General features: G+C 41.3%; 1 protein-coding gene across 1 annotated transcript in view; it reads right to left on the bottom strand.

The window, feature by feature from the left end:
- MEAK7 (MTOR associated protein, eak-7 homolog) overlaps window positions 1–22,580 on the bottom strand; it is a 219,762-nt gene that overhangs the window by 128,028 nt on the left and 69,154 nt on the right. The window contains exon 2 of the mRNA XM_069216756.1: window positions 6,521–6,696. Coding sequence (XP_069072857.1) covers window positions 6,521–6,673 — 153 coding nt within the window. The 5' untranslated portion in view covers window positions 6,674–6,696. The remainder of the gene's footprint in view (window positions 1–6,520; window positions 6,697–22,580) is intronic.

Genomic DNA, 22,580 nt, shown 5'->3' with positions numbered 1-22,580 from the left:
CACAAGTATCCTCCTTGTGTTCTGGTGACAAACACAAATTACAGACCAGATGTTGATCTGTATATGGATACTTGTTATGGCATTTTGGACAGAAGCGGAATGGGGTCCGTTCCATCAGCCTTGAAGAGACACGTGGCCGGGCCGACCAGGCCCCGACGGGGATGGAAGAAAACCCCGAAGGGCCACCGAAGCTCTTCTTAATTCGGTGTCGATCTGTTGTAACTAACCCGATACCGAACGCAAACAATACCAACGATTTTTCCGAGATTCTAACTAACTTTCTGAACCGAAACACGGAGCGAAAAGGAACACGTCCGAACCCGATGGCGGAAAAAAAACAATCTAAGATGGAGTCGACGCCCATGCGCAATGGAGTCGAAATGGGAGGAGTCCCTCGGTCTCGTGACTCGAAAAAAGACTTCTTCGAAGAAAAACAACTTGTAACACTCCGAGCCCAACACCAGATGGCGGGATGTGCACAGCGTGTGTATCTGCAGCTACACATGCCATTGAACATATATATATATATATATATATATATATATATATATATATATAGATAGATAGATAGAGAGAGAGAGAGAGCGAGCGCGCGCGAGGGAGAGAGAGAGAGAGAGAGCGAGAGGAAGATATAGATACATATACACACACATCTATATACATATATATCGACTACACGCATTCACTGTAAGATAAATCCAGAAACATATGTCTAAAGATATAAAAGCACCAGCTGCACCAACAAGGGTAAGAATCTACAGACTACCACTGAAGAAAGCGTGAACTTGTACTGCATTTGCTATAATGTATTGGGGTGAATTGAATGCTGGGAAGTGAGGAAGTGTGCTCCCACCCTCCTTCGGTTACCTCACATCATGCATGTTATCTCCTTATTCTGGCTCCTGCCCAGACGGGCACATGCTTGGAATCAGTGTTGGCCTAGATGAATGGGATCACTGGGTGCCCTGTGACTCATCCAATTACCGTTTTGCCGATCTGCTGATCGCTCTGAGCTGGTATTTAGCCCGATTCTTTACTTCACTGTTGTACAAGTTCTTGTTTAGGAATAGTTTCTTGAGCTATCAACACTTGTTTGTAGCCACTCAGCTTTCCCCTGGGTCTACCTCATTAAAGCCACATCTAGATATAGATTCTCAGCCCTGTCCCGCTTCTCCACCAAGAGCCAATTTGGGCAGTATAAGTTCACACACTGCTACAGGAAAGGTCCAAGAGTGCACTCAGACTGTCTACATTTTCTGTGGCACCACCCCACACTACATTTTTATTTGCAATCTCTTGTTGCATCATGTGTGTGTCTCTACCAAGCTCACAACCTCCTTATCCATCTAAGTGTCCACTCAAGTCCTCTGGCTAACAGCAAATTCTGCGGTTACTTGCCCCAAGCTTCGACACACTATGACACCTGCTGCTGTTTCGATGTATTTATCCATTCTTTCGTAATTTGTATCGTCCTTAGAGACCACATTAAGAGGAAAAAATAGATGAAGAAAATGCCTCGAACTGTGTCTAAAGGCTCTGCTTGCTTTGTCTTACACATAGAATGAGTTTTGGGTCCAGACATTATCAAGAAAGTCTGGGAAAAATTGCTGGGAAGGTGGTGGCCAGAAGAGTGACCACCAAGCAGCATTCTGCAGGAGCTCTTGGAAGATGGCCATAGCCTACCCACCCCCTCGCCCATCCTGCCAAAACACCCGTATTGCTTATACCATGTCTCTTTACTAACTCTGTTGTTTTACTGACCTCCTCCTTTCTGACATGGGGGATTCAGTTTGGCTGAACTGTTTGGAGAAACATAGATGGGCTTTTTCATTCCTCCGCAGCTCTTGGCCCTGAATTTGTATATCCTGCAAGCAGTATGCATGAATGCCACTGCTGCTACCCTACATCAAGGCCCACTGGTGTGCTCATGCCTCTGCCTTTCTCCTCCATTTCCTCACCTCTCACTGACCCCAGTACCATGAGCAGCGAACTGTCTCTACTGTACCCACTCATGCTGTCCTCGGTCTGTCAACAGGGTGAGGAGCTTACAGAATGTTGAGCTCTTTGTCATATATGTGAGTATACCTCTTTGCAATGACTGCTACATCTGTTTGTGTATCAGTTGGACCTACCCGTCTGCTCTCCAGCAATAGGGAGCCCTGGGGTTAAAAACTATGGCCACCTAATAAACAATTAGGAAGGATAAGGCAGTAGAGACTAGGAGGAAAAGAAGACAGACTGCAAAATGAGAAACAGCAAATGTCAGCACGGGGAGAGAGGGGGCAGGGGAAGGATTGGGTTCTTAGCCTGTTTATTGTCCAGGCAACTGACCTGCAGTAACCAGTTCCAGTCCACTGCATAAAACTGAGACAACTGTCTTATTGAAAGTAAAGAACTATTTGCCTCCAATGAATGCCTTGATCCACGCCTGCACCAGCAGAAGCTGTTACAATTATACCGACTGTTTCTCACAACTAGCATCTCATCGCAGAAGGCTGTAACAGACATTGATAGTGGGATGGTGGAAGAAGGGAGGATAGGGGGAGGAGAGGTGGTGTGGAGGAGAGAGGGAAAACAGAAACAAAAGAAAGAAGTGACAGTGGGAGCCACAATGAAGGAAGCAGGAGGGTCAAAGTTCAAAAACTACTCACTGCAACAGACCTGGCAAAACATTCTGGAGGAGGAGGAAGGGGTCCAGTCAATAACATTCTGCATATTCTGGGGTGGGGACTTGTATAAAGCCTATTGCAAGGACCAATTCTAGCGGGAGGATCCGATGCTGCCTCCCTCTCCTCTAGCACTTCTTCAAATGGCAGCCAAGCAGAGAATTGAGATTTACGAGACCTACACCAAGACATGCAGCCTCAATCTAAGAATCTCAACATGGAACTACTACCTCACTCACACCGGACTCCCAGCTTGATGGTTCAGTTGGTACCAATGGCTTCAAATCCTGCCAGAGCACTGCAACTATTAGCAGCTTCCTCTGGGTCAGAGACCATAACTAATAAGATTTATCCACCCATTCTTTATGCCACTGGATTAGCGGCCCATGGATCCAATGATTCCCCCACACCTACTCAAACTTAAGTAGTCTTGAGTCTTTACCAACACCTATATCACAGTCAACATTATCTCCATTACCAATGGGAGCACTGCAACTATCAAGCTTACTGAATCATGGTCTAAATAGTGGATTACACCACATAAAATCAGAGGAGGTAGCTCAAGTACAGAGGAAAATACCTGCGCAATCATACCACTACACCTCTAACCAAATTAAGGTGCAAAACAAGGGCCAATGCTTCCTGGGGCTCACATTTAGAGTAATCTTTCACCAGTGCCTCTGCCAAAAGAGAGCCAAATCAATAAAATAAATACAGTCAACCACATCAACTTGAGCAGTCCATCAGACCTCCCAACTGAAGTTGCCAAACTAGGGCAAGTATGCCATTCCCTCAGACCAGGCTGTTAGAGCCACAACCCACTGTTAAAGACACAGTTAGTCAAGTAATACAATTATCGGCTGTGGAAGATGCACGGTTTCATCTTAAATAAAGAGGAAGACAAACTTCCAACCAAAGCTGGGCTGACTAGTTTTTATCAGATGCTAGGTTTATCTTCAGAATTGAGTGACTATGAGACTAAAAACAAGAAAGAGACTGAAGGGAGACAGAACAAAACGCGCCATCCACCATCATCTATCACACAGTACCACAAAGATTGAGACAAGATGACTAATTCTGCCTCATCAGAAGTGTCATCAGCTTCTACCGAAACCATATTTAGAGTTATTATAAAGGTGATAAAAGCAATTAAGAAACTGAAAGCTACTCAGACACCTAAAACTGAGATGATATCTGATAGAATGCAACAGTAATTGACTGTCCACTTTTACAAATTCTTTGAAGGACATTGATCTGTCATGTGTTGATCTTGGAATCAGTAACTTGTGAATACCAGCAAAGAAAAGAGAATCAATTGAAAGCCTTAAATCAGAAGTTTGAGGATCTGAAAAATAGCTCATGACACACCAACCTAGGAAATGTAGGAATTCCTGGAGGTGTGGAAGGAGAACACAAGACTAATCTTGTTCCATGGTTAAGTGATTTATTGCAGGGTGGACTACAGGTTGATTCAGATACCACACATGGTGCTACTAACCTCGAATCAGATGCCACACATGATGCTCCTAACACATCAATGACCTCAGCACATCATTCGCTATCTATTTAATCAAAGGCAGCTCATGCACTACTATGGTTTTGTTTCAAGGCTCCTTAACACAAGGCCTCCCCCCTTTCACAAGCCAGACTACATTAGCTGTCCATCCAAGACCTTGTGTGCAACACCCATCGCTTTCTGTACCATCTGTCACAACTAACTGGGGAACCATGGGAATGCTGCACTCTAATGAAGGTGCAACTGGTGACAGTGCTACAGCACTGTGGATGCAGCACAAGACCCCCTTAGGCACAGGCCCAGTGCAATGACTTCCACATTACCGGTTGGCATGCTTTGGCTTCCCTTCCATACTTATGCATGCACCCTGCTTTCTTGTCTGTTTCGTCCTTTGGAACTATATCGGCAGTAAGAGATGGACTGTTCACATGAGGAGCAGGGTCAGGCAGATTGGCATAGGCTGGTCTTCTGTTTACAGGGGCACAGTGGGCAAAAAAACATATGTTGGAAATCTACCCATGGGGACTGCCAGTGTTGCACAGAGGTGTCCATGTCACAGGCAGAAGTGTGCCTGCATATTGTTTGTGGTACAGAGCCTTGTGGGTCAATATATAACCTCACCAGATACCAGTGCTTGAATGCTGTTGATATGCAAATTTAAATCAAACCGTCCTCCGAAAAAGGATACCTGGAGTCTGGATGACAACCAGAGGAAAAAACAGGGCTGGCTGACACACAACCATCTAAAACTAATCTGCTGAAAACCGAATTCGTCCTCTTCTCCCCACATCTTGGGATCCCAACAACCTCAACTATGTTCCTATAAACTCAATTTAGTAAACTGCACCGCAACCATCTGCGACTCAAAATATATATATTTTTTTTTAAGTTACTGGGCTTCACATTAGACTTTAATCTTAACATGCGAGCTCACAAACAAGCTGCAATCCAAAGCACTAACCTACATCTATACCTCGTAAGAAAAATAAAACCATTCATCCGGCTTGGAGACCTCAAAACAGCGATCCAATCTCTAGTGCTCAAGACTAGACGATGGTAATGCCACCCTCACAGGTGTTCCTAATGCCAGCCTAGCCCCAATGAAAGCGGCAATAAATGCAGCAGCAAGACTCTTAACAGGCACACAGCATTATGAGTGCACTTCCCCATCACCCAGACCCCTCAACTGGCTCCCAGTGGAAGCTAGTATCAAACAGAGTTGCTTGCATAACACACAAAACTCGACACCATTTTGGTGCTAAATACATGGCGAGTCAAACTCTCAGGAGGCGGAATATATTCTAGAAGTGCTAAAATCCCTCACAGAAGAAGTAGCCAGTTGAAAAAAGGAGAAAACACACATCTGCACTTTTGCTGGATCTGCTCCAAAAACATGGAACTCCTACCAAACTCAACAAGAGCAATTACCTCCTTCAGACTTTTCGAGAAGGAAGTTAAACCTTTATTACTAGAGAACTTTTTTAAACTAATGCACACTAACTAATTTAGTATCTGGTTGTTTTGTACCATGCTCTTCGACTTTTTGTACAGTGTATCATAAATGTTTGGTTCTTTACTGTATTGCAACCCTCATCAGCTTTCTTTGTGCAGCGCTTTGATACCTTTGATGGTCACTTGTTGCGCTATATAAAACACTACAACTAAATAAATAAATAAAATAAATAAGTGTCAGGGTCTAACGTTTTGATCAGAATCCTGCGGCTGGCTCTACTGTACCTCATCGTGCCGAATACTGAGGCTGCGTCGTCTTCAGTCCACCTTCTGCCTCTTTAATCCACCAGCACACACTCCCTGCCCCTTGATCTTACTCTTGCAGGCTCCTCCTTTCTAATTTTGTCGAGTTTTTCCTCCTTACCCTCCTCCTTCTGTCCCTCGATTGCTTTTCAGTCTATTGAGACGCGCAATGAGAAAACAAAACGTACTTTCTATACAGGTGTAAATGGTCCAGGGTCACATTTATAGCCAGTCATTGGCTTTCAGCAAACGCTACTTTTTATTGGGGTATCAGGTTTAGCCATTCTACGTACTGATCTAGCAATCCTAAATCAGAACGGAATGTGCTGTCGGTATCTAGGGAGTAAACACTTTTAGATTGTTGGACTAAAACTTCCCTGCGTCTAAAGACACACCTTCTTAATTGGGGGAAAAAAACGAAAAAAAAACAATCAAAGCAACTTCGAGGAAAATATGAACTTTTAGCATTTCAAAAAACGTCATCAAATGTTAGCATCAAAACATTCAAAACAGTTAAATCGTTCCTTGTAATCACCGCCACGATCCAAACAATAAGGAGTGTAGGCAAAACCGCCGCCCTTACCTTAAACTTCTCAAGGGACACCGATTTCCTGGAGGCCTTGTCTGCGCCCGTCGCGTCCGTCATTTGGTCAAAAGCGACATTGATCTGGGCCTGTTCATCGGGGACCAGCCTCGAGATGCGTTTCTCATACATGCCGCTGTCCACGTTGCCCATCTTTGCGAAACTGTAAGGGAGCCCTAAGAGTATACAAGGAGAATTAGATAAACGTGCATGCTTTGCAAGCAGTGCAAAGAAATAAAACTAGCCAGTGACATTGAATGAAGGTCACAATGAAAAAACTATCCGACGCGAACCGTGAAAGAAATTTAAAAAAATAAAATACACGCGAGACGTTATTTCTTTTAGAGATACCAAGACTAAATTCTATAGAAAGAAGCTTTGTTCTTAAGAAAAAACGAAGACGCGTGTGCCCTTGCGGCAACATACCCAACAGAAGAGGTTAAGTGACCTTTAAATAAAAGTGAAGGAAAAAAATCCACGCTCACCTGCACTCGCTGTTTTGTAAACAAGCAGCACGGTTTGGCGGGACAGGAACCACTCCGCACAAGCTGTTCAGCAGTAACTGGCAGCGGCCGCGGAAGAGTAGTTGACAACACAACACCGCTCTAGGCGATCACCCCGTGATCAGCCCAGAATGAAGCAAGTGTCACCAAAACACAACATTTACCACAAGCCCTTGCGAATAAGCATCAGCAAAGTCAACAGGTCTGGGATTACTGTAGCAACATTTGCACAGTACTGTGAGGCAACCGAGAACCAGCAGGAACACACGGAGTGGTTTATAGCTGCAAAGTAATCCTTCATGCAGTTTAATGAAGGCACACATATTGCAGACACGAAGGATACACACAACCAGCCATTAGTATTGGGAAAGCGATGCACACCCCACTGGGCTGAGTCAAGTCGTGATTGTCAAACCTACAGCCAACGGCTGTAAGAGGCTGGTTAAAGAAATTCATTGGATGAAAGAAGCAAGCCTAAACCCCACTCTATATATACTGTTAGCAATAGGCCTGCTTCATGGCCAGGCTATTAAAATCCAGATCTATTTCCTTCAGCCAGGAAGTCTATACAACCGGGAGTTCTACCCAACTAAGTTCATGTAATAAACTTTGAATGCTAGAGAAACCAAGCCTCTGAAGTAAGGATATTGGATTTAAAAGGATATGTCTAATTTTAAGGAGGTTTAGAAAGTGTGCATACACCGTAAAGAGCACATGATGGACCTCTCGAGAATAAGGATAAAAGCAAGTGCTTAAGCAGAAGAAAACTAGGACCTAATGTGTTTCCTAAAACTTAGTCTTGGGTAACACAAAGGACAAGAGGTAGGGTATTTCACAGTCAAAATGCACTCAGTAGAGTAGAGCACTCAGAAATTTTCAAGGTCTACAGCAATGGTTCACAACCTGTGGTCCGGGGGCACATGGAGGTCCGCGAAGCCTCCTTACATGGTCCGCGACTGCTTAGAAAATTAAATAATATTAACAGATTAGGTCCACAGCTTTTAGAAATGACTCCGTGGGGGGTCCCCAGATTCCAATAATGATTCAGTGGGGTTCCCCTGGTTCCAGTAATGATAAAGTGGAGGTCCACAGAATTCAAAAGGTTGGGAACCACTGGTCTAGAGGACATACAAGGGATTGCAAAGTCTGTTGAGATGTTAACCCACAATATTGCAGATGCTTGCTGGAAAATGGTGTACTCGATAAGGAGACAGCCATTACAGATAAAGGCAATTGGTTAAATTGTAAATGAATGCAGATAGTGTATCCGATACAAGTACACCAGTTACAGAGGACAACACAAAAGGAGTTCACCAATCATGCAGGTACTTTGGAAGAAAAGAACAATGAAGGTAGCCAGGAAAATTACAGCATCAACGGGTGTTCTATTGTTGCAAAATTGGGCTTCTAATAGGATACAACAATTTCTAGTGCAACTTACAGAGGCTGTAGAACTGTTGATGATGCCTGCAGTATAAGGAATGCAAAGCCAATAGGTCTGGATTTAATCTGGCAACATACAGACACAGCCATGCACAAATTATTTCCAAGAGATAGCATGGTACCGCCAGATCTACTGACTTTACCAGTGCCTGGTAACGATGGTGTAAGTGGTGATATTGATGGTGGCAGTAGTAATATCAGTGGTGGTCTTTGAAGCTATTTTGCCTTGGACTTGGTGGTATATTGGTGATCGTAGTGTTGTGGTATATTGGTGATCGTAGTGTTGTGGTATTTGGAGGAAGTAATAATGATAGTGTAGTTGTGTTACTGATGGCAATAAATATAGCATTAGCAAGTTAGTGGTACTAGTGGCGGTGTTGGTGGTAGTTTTGGAGATGTAGTACTGGTAGTGGTATTTTTATAGGTGGTGGTAATCAGAATGTGGAAATGAGATTAAGAATTGAATGTGACAAAAAGTGTGACAGTTGAGTAGACTTTTCATATGTATAACAGTCCATGATACATTGTAATGCAAAGCTCCATCAGATGTGCAATGATACAGCAATCAGACGACAACATTAGGTGAGCAAGAAATACTTCTCTCGGCGGAGGCAATACCCGATATATGTGTACAGGAAGAGAATTCGTAACAGCAGATCATACGGACAGCTGCACTATCAAGCAATATTTAAATAGCAGTGAGAACCTACACAAAGGAAGGTGCTCACACAGCTTCATAGCAAAATATGGCAACTTAGCAGAGGAAACAAGACTGATGGAAGTGAAGTTCATGGGCCATATTTTTTTTGGGGGGGGGGGGGGGGGGGGGAGTGAGCTCATGTTTCCTAAACTTTCTTTTTCTGTGCAAAATGTTGAGTTCTCCCCGAGGGTACAGACGGTATCACCATACTTCTAGATAATATTTAATACTCACATTGGTTTGATTGTTAGGACAATTAAAAAAAATAAAAACAACATTGAGTTGTATGCCAAAATCAATCATTTGCATTTACACTCTTTAGAAACACGACAGATTCGGCCATATGGCCTTAGTGTCTTGCATTGAAGGTACCAATGCCAAAGAGACACCTTAACCTTAATGAAGGGAGATCTGAACTAAACCGTGTTTCAAGTCCAGAATTGAGATCTTACCACTTTTCAAATCCCAACAATGATTAAAGAAATCTTAAATACTTTCAATAAAGTTAGGGACTTGAGCATCATTTTTTACTCTCATTTCATTCTGAATATTTTAGATGACATGATCGTGTATTTTATTACATACATTGTATACATATATTTAACAGCAAATATATTTTACACTTTTAAGTGTGTACTTGTGTGTTAACTGCAAAATACAATAATGTCCATTAAAGTGAACGGAGGATCTAATTAGTACAGGGTTTATGTGTGATAAATCAGTTTAATTGCTAATTAGTTTCTCCATCTATTTTTTCAGAGCTTTTTCCCTACTTTAAAGAAGAGCAACGTGGTTGTCCTGTGATGGGTGGTCGGTGGTATCCAATTTATTGAGTGGATGGTATATGGATGCTTCATTTGTCAAAGGTAATAACAAGTTCTATTCCACGCAGCATCTTGTACATGGGCCAGGGTATTTCACTAGGCCCTACACCGCATTAGGCCTCGATGGAGCTGCTCACATGACGTACAATAGGACCCAGGAAAAAACTGGCTGTCATGCCCAATTACCCACCCTAGCCAGAAGTCTTACTTTGACTCTATATTAGGATAAGTTTGGAAGAGATCAGACCCTAGCATCAGTTTAGATAATGGGCATGGCTTGGCAGAATAAAAGGGTTGTCCTGCTGCTTACAGAGGACTGCAAGACAGACTGGGCCAACTTAAAATCACCCTGTGAAGGGCGCAGTGAATCCAGTGATTGTGGAGAAAGAAGGCTAAACAAAAAGGCATAAGGAAGGATAGAGGGAACTGTAAAGAAAGGATTAGACAGTGACCATTCTACTTCCTATTTACTATTGTACCACAAACACAGCGCCCCCCTTGGAAAGTTGCTTGCTTGTTCTACTGATATAGAGTATTATAAACGGCATGGTGTGGTTAAACCAGTAAAATGCATTTCAAATATACGTGAAATTAATTAGGTTATAAATTGATTTGTACTTGTGTAAAACTGAGACATGGTTTAATGTAGATTGAATTAGCGTTAACATTTACGTCTGAAAGCACAATGTAAAATATATTACTTTCAGCCTGTTTGACAAGTGATATATTTAAAAATCACCAATCTTTAATGAGAAAAAGGGAATCTGCTGGAAATGATTACATACACTGTCCCACATATTTAGTGGGCAGAAGAAACGTGTACTATTCAAAAGAAACTCACCTATTAAAGATGAAATGTGCACTACAAGAATATATGATTGAGTTTGTTTTACATTATTACAAATTGGCTTTTGTTTGACTGAGTGACTATTTTAATTGTGGAGAAAATTAAAAAAGAAAAATTGATTTATCACATTACTCATGCCTCATAAACAGAAGAACACCACATCATATGCTTTCTATTAATTCGTGAGACAAATGCTCCTCCACGTTCATTGTTCTCCCCTACCAAAAACAAAAAAAACAAAAAAAAACACACGCAAGCATAAATGAACAAAAACATACTGATCACCAGGAGGTGCGAAGGGTATAAAACAAATGCACCTATTGAAATGTTGTATGACAAAGCACGATACTCTCACTCATCACAGAGTCCGAAACAGAAGGCAGCTACAAACAGAAGTGTGCAGTGCTTTGGTAGAATGGCATCTGATAAGAACTCTATGCAGCTCACATTGCCCTACCCTTTTAAGTCCAGTATTGTACACCATCAAGGTTTGTCCACAAACAGCAGGTATTGTGCAAATGACATTGAAAAATACACTTTGCTCATCTCACCCCCTACACAAATGATTGCTGTATTTTTATTAGGCTTCGAGGTTAAAATAATAAATACTTTAATAAAAAATATTATGAACAATCATGCTGATAAAACTAGACATAAAAGAATTATGGACAGATAGATGAATTTATCTCATCATGAGAGCCAAAGTAATTCACATTTTATGAAGCACTGAAATACAGGGAGTGCAGAATTATTAGGCAAATGAGTATTTTGACCACATCATCCTCTTTATGCATGTTGTCTTACTCCAAGCTGTATAGGCTCGAAAGCCTACTACCAATTAAGCATATTAGGTGATGTCCATCTCTGTAATGAGAAGGGGTGTGGTCTAATGACATCAACACCCTATATCAGGTGTGCATAATTATTAGGCAACTTCCTTTCCTTTGGCAAAATGGGTCAAAAGAAGGACTTGACAGGCTCAGAAAAGTCAAAAATAGTGAGATATCTTGCAGAGGGATGCAGCACTCTTAGAATTGCAAAGCTTCTGAAGCGTGATCATCGAACAATCAAGCGTTTCATTCAAAATAGTCAACAGGGTCGCAAGAAGCGTGTGGAAAAACCAAGGCGCAAATTAACTGCCCATGAACTGAGAAAAGTCAAGCGTGCAGCTGCCACGATGCCACTTGCCACCAGTTTGGCCATATTTCAGAGCTGCAACATCACTGGAGTGCCCAAAAGCACAAGGTGTGCAATACTCAGAGACATGGCCAAGGTAAGAAAGGCTGAAAGACGACCACCACTGAACAAGACACACAAGCTGAAACGTCAAGACTGGGCCAAGAAATATCTCAAGACTGATTTTCCTAAGGTTTTATGGACTGATGAAATGAGAGTGAGTCTTGATGGGCCAGATGGATGGGCCCGTGGCTGGATTGGTAAAGGGGAGAGAGCTCCAGTCCGACTCAGACGCCAGCAAGGTGGAGGTGGAGTACTGGTTTGGGCTGGTATCATCAAAGATGAGCTTGTGGGGCCTTTTCGGGTTGAGGATGGAGTCAAGCTCAACTCCCAGTCCTACTGCCAGTTCCTGGAAGACACCTTCTTCAAGCAGTGGTACAGGAAGAAGTATGCATCCTTCAAGAAAAACATGATTTTCATGCAGGACAATGCTCCATCACACGCGTCCAAGTACTCCACAGCGTGGCTGGCAAGAAAGGGTATAAAAGAAGGAAATCTAATGACATGGCCTCCTTGTTCACCTGATCTGAACCCCATTGAGAACCTGTGGTCCATCATCAAATGTGAGATTTACAAGGAGGGAAAACAGTACACCTCTCTGAACAGTGTCTGGGAGGCTGTGGTTGCTGCTGCACGCAATGTTGATGGTGAACAGATCAAAACACTGACAGAATCCATGGATGGCAGGCTTTTGAGTGTCCTTGCAAAGAAAGGTGGCTATATTGGTCACTGATTTGTTTTTGTTTTGTTTTTGAATGTCAGAAATGTATATTTGTGAATGTTGAGATGTTATATTGGTTTCACTGGTAATAATAAATAATTGAAATGGGTATATATTTTTTTTTGTTAAGTTGCCTAATAATTATGCACAGTAATAGTCACCTGCACACACAGATATCCCCCTAACATAGCTAAAACTAAAAACAAACTAAAAACTACTTCCAAAAATTTCAGCTTTGATATTAATGAGTTTTTTGGGTTCATTGAGAACATGGTTGTTGTTCAATAATAAAATTAATCCTCAAAAATACAACTTGCCTAATAATTCTGCACTCCCTGTATAATAACTTTTTAATTCATCATGTAGATCATTTAAAAAAAGGTACAGAGACTGTTTTAAGGTAAATCATGAATCATACATTTGTATAGTCTCCTGTACCCCTTCTAAATGTTATCAAAGTTGTGTATCACAGCGATGCGTCTAACATACGTTTTCCAGGAGATAAACCTTTTTTTTTTTTTTTGCCATTTTAGCCATATTTTGCATTAACGAAGAAATGCAAGGGTATAACAAATTAACCACTTTTTACTAAAATTTGCACTCCGTAGTGCTTCTAGACTGTGATACCAGGCCTCATTCTAAATTATGCGGTTAATTTTCAAGACGGTTTCCTTTGCCCAGTTATTTAAAACATTCTCCAGAAAAATGGCAGATTTATCTTTCTCGCAATGAAAGTTCCTATTAATGGCCAAGAGTTTTCAACTGCACAAGAATCAAAGTTGTGAAAGGTGTTTCACATCTGCCAGTTTACAAAGCGAAACTACAGGCATATTTTGGAGCTAACAGATTCCCAAGTTGTTGGCTCGCAACTAATCAACCAGCCCACAATTTGCCCCAGGCCAAGCTTCTCCAATTGATTTATCTCATTGTGGGCCAGATTTGTATAGATTGCACCAACTGGCTATCTCGATTGGCACACATGGAATAAGTGGCTGTCTTATTGCTTGCCGCTGGTGAGTGGCAAACAATTTCAAAGTCAGATAGTGTACTAGTTTCAGATTGAGAAATATTTGTCTTTTGTTATGTAAATGAAGGCATTTGTTCCCTATCATTAGTTGGAAGAAAATTGTCAAAAAAGTTCAGTGAATGTCAGTTATACATTCCAGTATATATTTTTTGCCGTTTTACATAGCACGAACTTGACTTGAAGGTATTAAAGCGCTTTACATAAGCACCATTACATTACACAAGGAAGCATTAATTTTTTGGTAGGCATGGGGAGATTTAGAGCCAGATATACAACACTGTGGGTTTGCAATTTCCTAATAGCGAATTTTAGAGAGTCGCTATTAGGAAATCGCAAACAGCGATGTACCACAGCGTGTCTGACACTGTTTTCGATTCCCAGTGGGTCGCAAATGGACCTGCCTCATCAGTATTCGTGAGGCAGGTCACAATTTGCGACCCACTGGGAATGGCCAAACGTCACAGGCATGCTGGCCTGTTGGGGTCAGCAGACCAGCATTTTTCAATAAAGCATTTTTTTTTTTTTAATGCAGCTGTTTTCCTAACAGGAAAACAGGCTGCATTTAGAAAATAAAAATGAAATGTTTTGTCATTTTTAGGTTGAGCATAGCAGCGTAAAAGTGCTGCTTTTCTGACAGGTTGGTATCTATGTGGGCTTTTAACCACGCCCACCTCACGCCCAGCACTTTCACTCCTTCGTAAGCTTCCCTTTAAAAAAAATTATTTGATGACATTGGTAAATGCTTTACGTTTGTCCCTCCTTGGGGAGGTTTTGTTACCGCCTTGGAGTCGACCCTGTTAGATGGATCAATGTAGGTTCCCAGATATGTTTGACTGCAAGCAAACTTCTTTTTCCTGTTGTGCCTTTCCTTGCCACTCATGCTCATGGCGGCTGTGGCACATTGAATTTACTTGCTTATGTCAACTGTTGTACATTTAATTTTCAATTTAAGGGGCAAGAAAAGTCCAGTTAGGAATTTACAACGCTAACAGCTCTAACTCGACCAAACGTGAGAACCATTGCATTGCAAATGCTTGTTTAAGAGTAGGCAGTGGTCCGTGGGACTGCTGCCTGCTCTTAAAAAATGTTTGCGCCCACATTCACAATTTGCGAATGCGTTACCACTGTGAAGTTGGTGATTTACTGCGAATGTCTTGTGACCGCATTTAGGTCGCAAAACATTCATACATTGCCCTGTGAGTTGCTGTTAGGAAGGGACGCCCTTAACTTGCCACTTCCTAATACCGAATTGTTAACCCATTTTGCGATTTGTTAACAGGTTACTTAATTTCAAAATAGGTTTGGTACATGGGGAAATTATTTTTAGCTGTTGCAAATGGCCGGATTCTCCTTTTGTGACATCTAAAAACGTTTTTACATCTGTCCCTAAGTGATTTACCCAGCATCACAGGATGTTGAGCCTATGCCGATACTCAAGCCTGGTCCCACGCTCCAAAGTCAGCAGCTCTGGCGGTTACGTCACACCCTCTCCCTAATACATTGATACCTGAGCAGCCATTTAACCTATACGAAAGGGCCAGACTTCTAACCTAAGAAGAAAAAAAAAAACTTTTTCAAACTTAGTCTCGGTTGGTGTTTGCTCCATAAAAAAAGCTACTAACAAATGCTTAGATTTTCTGAAAAGAATCTCAGATAACATGCAAGGTAATGTTGAAAAAAAGAAACAGATGAAGAGACATGATATTCTGCCCATGATAGTGGCAAGTGTGTATTGCTTCTAAGAACATGTTAATCTTCTTTTAAAGGGCAACAGTTCAAATGATTTAAGTATTCCTGTTTTTCCCAGGCCCAAAACGTTAGATCTGGTTTTTGTTTTTTATTCTAATTCTGAAACAAAGAGTCTGGGAGGACCCGAGTGCTAGTATTAAATAGTAAAATGTCAGATTTGGTCGCATTCACTTTATGTCCACTCCAAAATTCAAAATCAAAGGCTGTTTCTATATTGTGCTTTTATGCATACAAAAAAACAACACTAAATCATCTGCATTTTAATTGAGTTTCAGGGCTTTAGGGAGGACTTCTTTGATTGAAGTATTTGTTCTTAACACCAATGCTGCAATAAAAACTTCAAAAAATACAGGGGACATCGGACAGCACAGCGTACTACTAAGGGTTACCCATTAACTCCCTTACTCGACTGCTATTCTACACCAGGAAAGTTGTGGATCCCTCCATACTTGAAGGCAATTGTCTTCATGAGCTGGAATGTAAACCCCATTGCATGCAGACCTTTGAATAAACATTTCCAGCTCACAACCCTAAAGTCTTCTTTGATTAAGAAAATTATAGCAAATGGGTATTTGTAAGATTGGAGGAAATCAATAACTTCCGCCATAAATTGTGTATTGGAATAAGGCTGCAAAGGAAGGATTAATCCGTTCTGGTCTAAGTGTATCAAGTTGGGAGTTTAGCGCATACTCGAGAGGTTAATAATTTAGAAAATATTTTATAATTGGAGTTTAATTTACTTATAGAGGGATAGGACATCGGTCACATACTTCTTTTCCTTTTCTAAGGAAGAACATTAGAGTCACTTTATAGAACATAGATGGAATATTAAACCCAGAAAGAACATTGTTATGTTGTGAGTGGGCCTTTTAATTCTGATAAAAAAGTTGAATACCTTTCTAATGGGAAAAAAAAAACTCTTGCCCCCTTACAAATTGCCAAATTATGTATGATTTCAGCTATTTCATCTCTCTCAAAAGACAATAACACTGCTCTATCTTCAATAAAGTTCCAACAACTCACCTGCTGTATCACCAGAAGCATCATTCTGAGCTTGATGTAGGTTTTGAAAAACACTCGTAGAAGACCTGTCCTATCTGTATGGGATCGGAGGTGAGAATTCCAGTTTTCAGGTTTTTGATTGAGGGAGTTACATTTTTAGCACCGTCTTTGATCGCCAAGCAAGAGTTTTTCATGCATCTTGCCATTTGTCACAATATTATTTGAGACTTCAACATTTCTATTTCTAGAAAATACATTTTAAGATTCTCCTTTGCCTCTTCCCATTTTTAATCGTAACTCCTACCATTGGATATATTGATGCCAGTTTCGTCTGCACAAATTTAGCTTGATGAAGTCCAAGTGGCTATCTTTAACTTTTAGTTATATGTCCTTAGTATAAGGTTTTGGAGATGGATTGAAAGCTCTCCCAGATAACGTCTATAGATGTGGAATTTACTTTTGGGAGCAATTCCCTTTCAAGAATAGATTGATCTTTATTCATAGTGGTCATAAAAGTTCAAGTCAGTTAACAGCGTCTCAATTAGTCTCCATCTAGGGGGCAGCTTATCTATCTTTGAAGGTTTTATCATTAGGGTTATAGCTGGGTGATCCAAAAAACAGTCAGGTGCCATCTTAAAAGAAGATTTGAGAAGAGAATTCGATATTAACAAATATTCTAACAGGATTCTGACTGATAAGGTTTCAAGAAGAGAACGGCTTAGTGGTGGCATTTTAGGGTCTGAAACTCCTAATGTGTATTAAATGGGTCGCCATTGCTCTAGCAAACCTAGGTTTTCTATGGTGTGAGTGTGGTTATGAGAAATATAAAAATTGGTGACTGTAAAATGTTAAAATCCCTGCACGAAATAATCATATTCTGAAATGATGTCAAGGCAGATGTTAGAGAATAGGATGACCTATGACTGTGCTCTACAGCACAGTAACATGAAACTATAGTAATGGACTGTTGGCTGATGTCAATAGCTACGGCAACCCACTGAAGTGCCTACTACCATATTTTTAAATTACTAAGCCTAAAAATTGTTTAGCAAAGTTTCAATCTCTCCATCTGCTGCAAAGGACTAAAAGGTTTGCCTAAAAGCTGCCAAACCTGCATGTTCTCCAGTTCTTGTTTTTCAAATGAGATTCAGGAGTTACGTCAACAGAATGTCTTTGGCTTGAAAGCCAGGAGAGAATGGCTTTCTTCTTTTTATTATTATAGAGGCTGTAAGAAATTGGTTTGTTGGTTGACGGGGCTGCGAACCTTGGTCAAGCAGCAACCACAATCCATGTCACTGTGAGGGACACACCAACCCTAATTTAACCTGTGCTCAACCCTCTGGTAGCTTAGTGCTGAGTAGTTAGGCTTAACTTAGAGGCAAGGGATGAATTATTTGTGCAATACTTCAAACAGTAATAAGGTGAAAACATCATACAAAAAGGATCCCACACTAGATTAGAAAAATTGAATTATTTTTAATAAATAAAACAAGGCCAAAATGACAATCTTTCAACTAGTAGAACTGGATATATGAAAGTAAAAATAGGGCCAAAAAGCAGAAAGCACCAACTGTGGATATCTGGTTGAGCCGACCGGGACAAAGTCACAAGTGCAGGCCGACCATGATGGAGCATGGGCCAGCTGCAGGGACCCAGCTATGCCTGCTGAACAAGAGTACCTTAGGTCCTGGCTGCGGACCGTTGTGAGGTCCCACGACGATAATGCGTAGCGCACTCAAGGCGATGCATCGGTTCAGAGGAGTTTTGAGGCTGCAATGCGAGAACCTGAGTTGTCATCGAAGCTGCTGTCGATGAGGGATTTGCAGTGCGAAGGCCTGCTTTGGGAAAGCTTTGCACAGGCAGCAGCTTTGATGTGGGCTACGAGGTCGATGTGGAGTCCTTGCACTGGGAGAGCCCTCAAAGCAGAGGCGATGTGTCGGATTTACTTGATCCATAGATGGGCTGGTACAGAACTTTCAGGCTCATTCACAAGGGTCCAGGACCAAGGTGGCACCATTTGGCAGGGTAGGACTCACTGATTGCTGAGTGCAGTGCCAGATTCAAGGTTGCTGAAGCCTTCTGTACCCAAGGCTCTAGTTAGGAGGCCTGCCAACTAGCCCTTGGAGTCACTCGGAGGTCCTGGGTTGAACAGATGCAGATTCAGTCCTTTTGACTGAGGTAAGGGGGCAGCAGGCAAGCACAACAAGGCAGCAGTCAAGCAGGTCAGAACAGCAGTCCTTCCATTCATAGGTCCAGAAGTGTACTGAAGAGGTGGTGTCTGAGGTTCAATATTTATGCTTGGTTCCCTTTCTCTGGAAGGTGGAAGAAGCTTCTAGAAATTCTGCTTGAAGTCCCCAGGTGTACTGCCTTCCTGGTCCTGACTCCAGACTAACTACAGGGGGTAAGTAACCCTTTGTGTGGGGGCAGGACAGGGATTTGGAATTCCTATCGCCCAACGCCCAGGACATATTGTTTGGGGTAAAGGCCAACAAGTTTTCATGTTTATTTTGTCCTTGGGACAAGTAGGCCCAACTCCCTGGAGCATAAACCCTTTCACTGCCAGTTTACAGAGAAGGGAACTGTCTGCAGTTGAGGTAATAGGCGTGTCTATATCTTAATGCTGTTCGAACTTGTATTTAAGCTTCATTAATGAAAAACCTTCGTTATTAGGGTGACCAATGTAAATAAATGTTTTAAGGTCACACTGCACTACTGACAGTGGTTCCAGTAAAAAAAAAAAAATTTTTTTAAAGTGTACACGTTTTGAAAAGTTTAAACAATATGAGGATAAATAATGCTCCCAGAATGCTCTCTGATTAGATGCAAAGGTTTGCAGAAGCTTTTAAGCGAGAGTGATGATTCATTACTTTCAAAATAAAGTGTTTCGAAAAAAATGTGTTTCACTACTATGAAAGTTTAGGTGCTATTTCTTTGAAGCATCATTTAGTAAAATGTATTGATGCATGCTAGTATTTTGAAAAAATATTCCTAATGGAAAATCAGTGTACCCATTTTCAACAAGATTATGGAAGCACTGGCAAAGCCAACTGATCTGACATTTTTGTGTGAGTCTTTTGGCTTTGTCATTGAGTGTCTTGTTTTGACATGGGTTTTGTACCACTTTAATGTTGTGGGAACTGCCACGCCTGCACCATTGTAACAAACACTGGCAGAAAGAAAAATATGTTTGTCTCAAAAAGCACACACTGCCACCAGTGGCGTTAACAAAAGGCCCTGTAGCCCCCCTCCGGGGGGGGGGGGGGCACTTCTACACAGTACCTGCCCTGAGTGAGTCTTGGGGGGGGAAGGGGGGGCCTCCATGTTCTATGCAGGGGAGCCCCCTCCAGTTTTGGTACGACACTGATTGACACAGTAATCCCTGGCACTGAACAAAACTGCTTTTTGTGCCAATATGCTCCTTGTGGAAGAGCAGAATGCGATCACTCACAATAAAAGCAGGCAATAGATAGAGAGAGAAATGGAAGTTTAATAAAAACAAAAAGTCTTTGTTAACGCCAGACCTAATTAGGGACCCACATTCTTAAAGAAAGTCACAAAGTACACCCATGGTATATGTCTTTGAATTAGTGGCATTCATTAATTCACAAGAACTTACAGAGGTAGACCATGAAATTGTACTCAAAGGAAATATTTGTGAACTATATTTTAGCACGAGCAAATATACATGTGTAGATTTGCTCATGTGAAAATATGTTTAGCGTTTACAAGTTCACTTTCCCTCCAACCACTTTTTTCCCAACCCTGGAAGAACTTCTACTTCTGCCATTGTCAAGAAGTAAATTTCCAACCTTTTTATCTTTCTCATTATGGGGAAATATTAGAGAAGAGCTGTTGAAACTCCTTAGATTTGAAGACTCAAAGGCATTCCAGCCTGGATCTATGGTTTATTGCGGCCTTCAGCCCCAGTATGTAGATCTGCGGAAAGTTGGCAAAATAAGGAAATTGCTATAGTAGGGATTGAAATTCCAAGTATTCAAGCCCTATTATAGTAGTAGGCCTGGCATAATCAGAAAGGCTATTATCATAATGTGATTGCTGCCATAATGTGTTGCCGCAGTACATGGCACCAAAGGGACAAGTAGATTTTATTTTTACAGGACAAGTAGATTTCAGAAGCAACCTGTCCCACGGACAAGTAGATATTTTAATAAATTCCACACCCCTGCAGGGCATAGCCTGTTCAGGTGTAAGCATGGTGATGCCCAGCCCTGTCCTCCCATCCTGCAAGTGATGATCCATCCAGTCACAATCAAGCTCTCTATTGTGTGTATGGCTGTCTTAAAAGCCCAACTGTTAGTTACACCCGCTCATGTGACCTAGAAACAGTCTTCAGGCACTAAATGGCAAGAACAGGAAAATACTAACTTTCTCAAAGTGGCGTTTTCAAAATTGTACGTTAAAATCAGACTTCACAATAAGTTAAAATTTTTCATTATACTTTCAAAGACACCAAACATGAAATGCTTACCTGCTCCCATTTGAAAATTACAGCTTAATAAATATAATAAGGTAACTGATGTCAGTCTATGGGAGAGGCAGCAATGAAAAACAAATTTAAGAGGTTTTCAACTAGCAGGAAATGTAAATTTAAATGTCCCACTATTTAAATACATTGCACCCTACCCTCTGGGTGGTCCAGGGCCTACCATGGGGGGAGGGTCATATGTATTCAAAAGGAAGGTTTGGGCTTGGCAAAAAGTTTATTTTGCCATTTCACTATGGCAACTGAAAACTGCACACAAGCTGCAATGGCAGGCCTGGGGCATATTTAAAGAGCTACCCAAGTATGTGACACAATCAGGGCTGCAGGCCCACTAGTAAGCAGTTACTTTACAGGCCCTAGGCATATGTAGTGCCTCTTTACTAGGGACTGACAAGTAAATTAAATAATGCCAATTGAATACTAACCAACTCTACTGTCTTTTAAGAAGAGAGCACCAGATCTTTAGCACTGGTTAGCAGTGGTGTGCAGGGTCCTAAGGCCATCCAAAACAAAGCCATTGACTAGAAGGATTGAAGGAAGAAAGTTAGGGGGTAAATCACACCAAGGATTCCAGGTCTAACAGAGGCTGTTAACATAAACTGAGATGATATTTAAATCAACTATAAACATATTTGATTCCCAAAACTTTGGCATTGAGTGATCTGAAGTTCAAGAAAATACAAATGTCTTTACCTTGACGTCAAACTCCTCATTTTCCTACTCCTCCTCCCTGCAACCCTACCTCTTTTCCATCCCTGCCCTACCTGTCCTCTTAGGTCTCCTTCTGCACTGGCCCTTGGAGGAACCTCCCCTACAAGAAATAATGCTATACAACTGCAACTGTGAAAGATTTAACAAAATGAGTTGTTTTATCTTGAGCAAGAATCTTGTTATTGATGTGGTAGGCACCAAAAATTCACCAAAATCGTTCGCAGATGAGCATTGTTGTGCCCATGAGAAAAGAGTACCATATGGGCCCTACACATGTAAATATCATTTTTTGTTTCTGGACGGATATATTCTCTAACTAGATTAATAATCACGTGTATCGCAATGAGCCTGCAACCTTAAGTTTGTTCAGCACAACTGATTTTCATATTTTTTCTGCCTTTTCTTTAGTGTCCATAGCTCTTTAGTGCATGTTGAGACTTGATTGTGAATAACATTTTCAACCCCTTTGCTTTAATGCCTACATATGAGCTGCAAAGTTTCTCTGTCTTTACTTCTAGATCTTGTATCTGTAAATGCAATATGGTTGCCATTTCATTATGATTTAGTTTAATAGTCTGAATATCAGAGGGTATATGTTGCAGTAATAGAACTATTGTTGCATCTTTCCCTTCGAATACCCTGTCCAATACAGGTTTCATTTGCTGGCCCAGAGTTTGTGATTCGTTTATCAACATCGATGAGAAATTATTTTCTTGCTTACTGCTTTGCTGAATTTGCAAATATGATGCGATGCAGATGTTTTTCTGGCAGTGGGCAAAAGAAAGGACGGAGA

The sequence above is a fragment of the Pleurodeles waltl genome, chromosome 12 (assembly GCF_031143425.1).
Source record: "Pleurodeles waltl isolate 20211129_DDA chromosome 12, aPleWal1.hap1.20221129, whole genome shotgun sequence".
NCBI classification, from domain to species: domain Eukaryota; kingdom Metazoa; phylum Chordata; class Amphibia; order Caudata; family Salamandridae; genus Pleurodeles; species Pleurodeles waltl.
The sequence above is the reverse complement of the archived record's forward strand: the minus strand, read 5'-3'. Positions and strand labels throughout refer to the sequence as shown.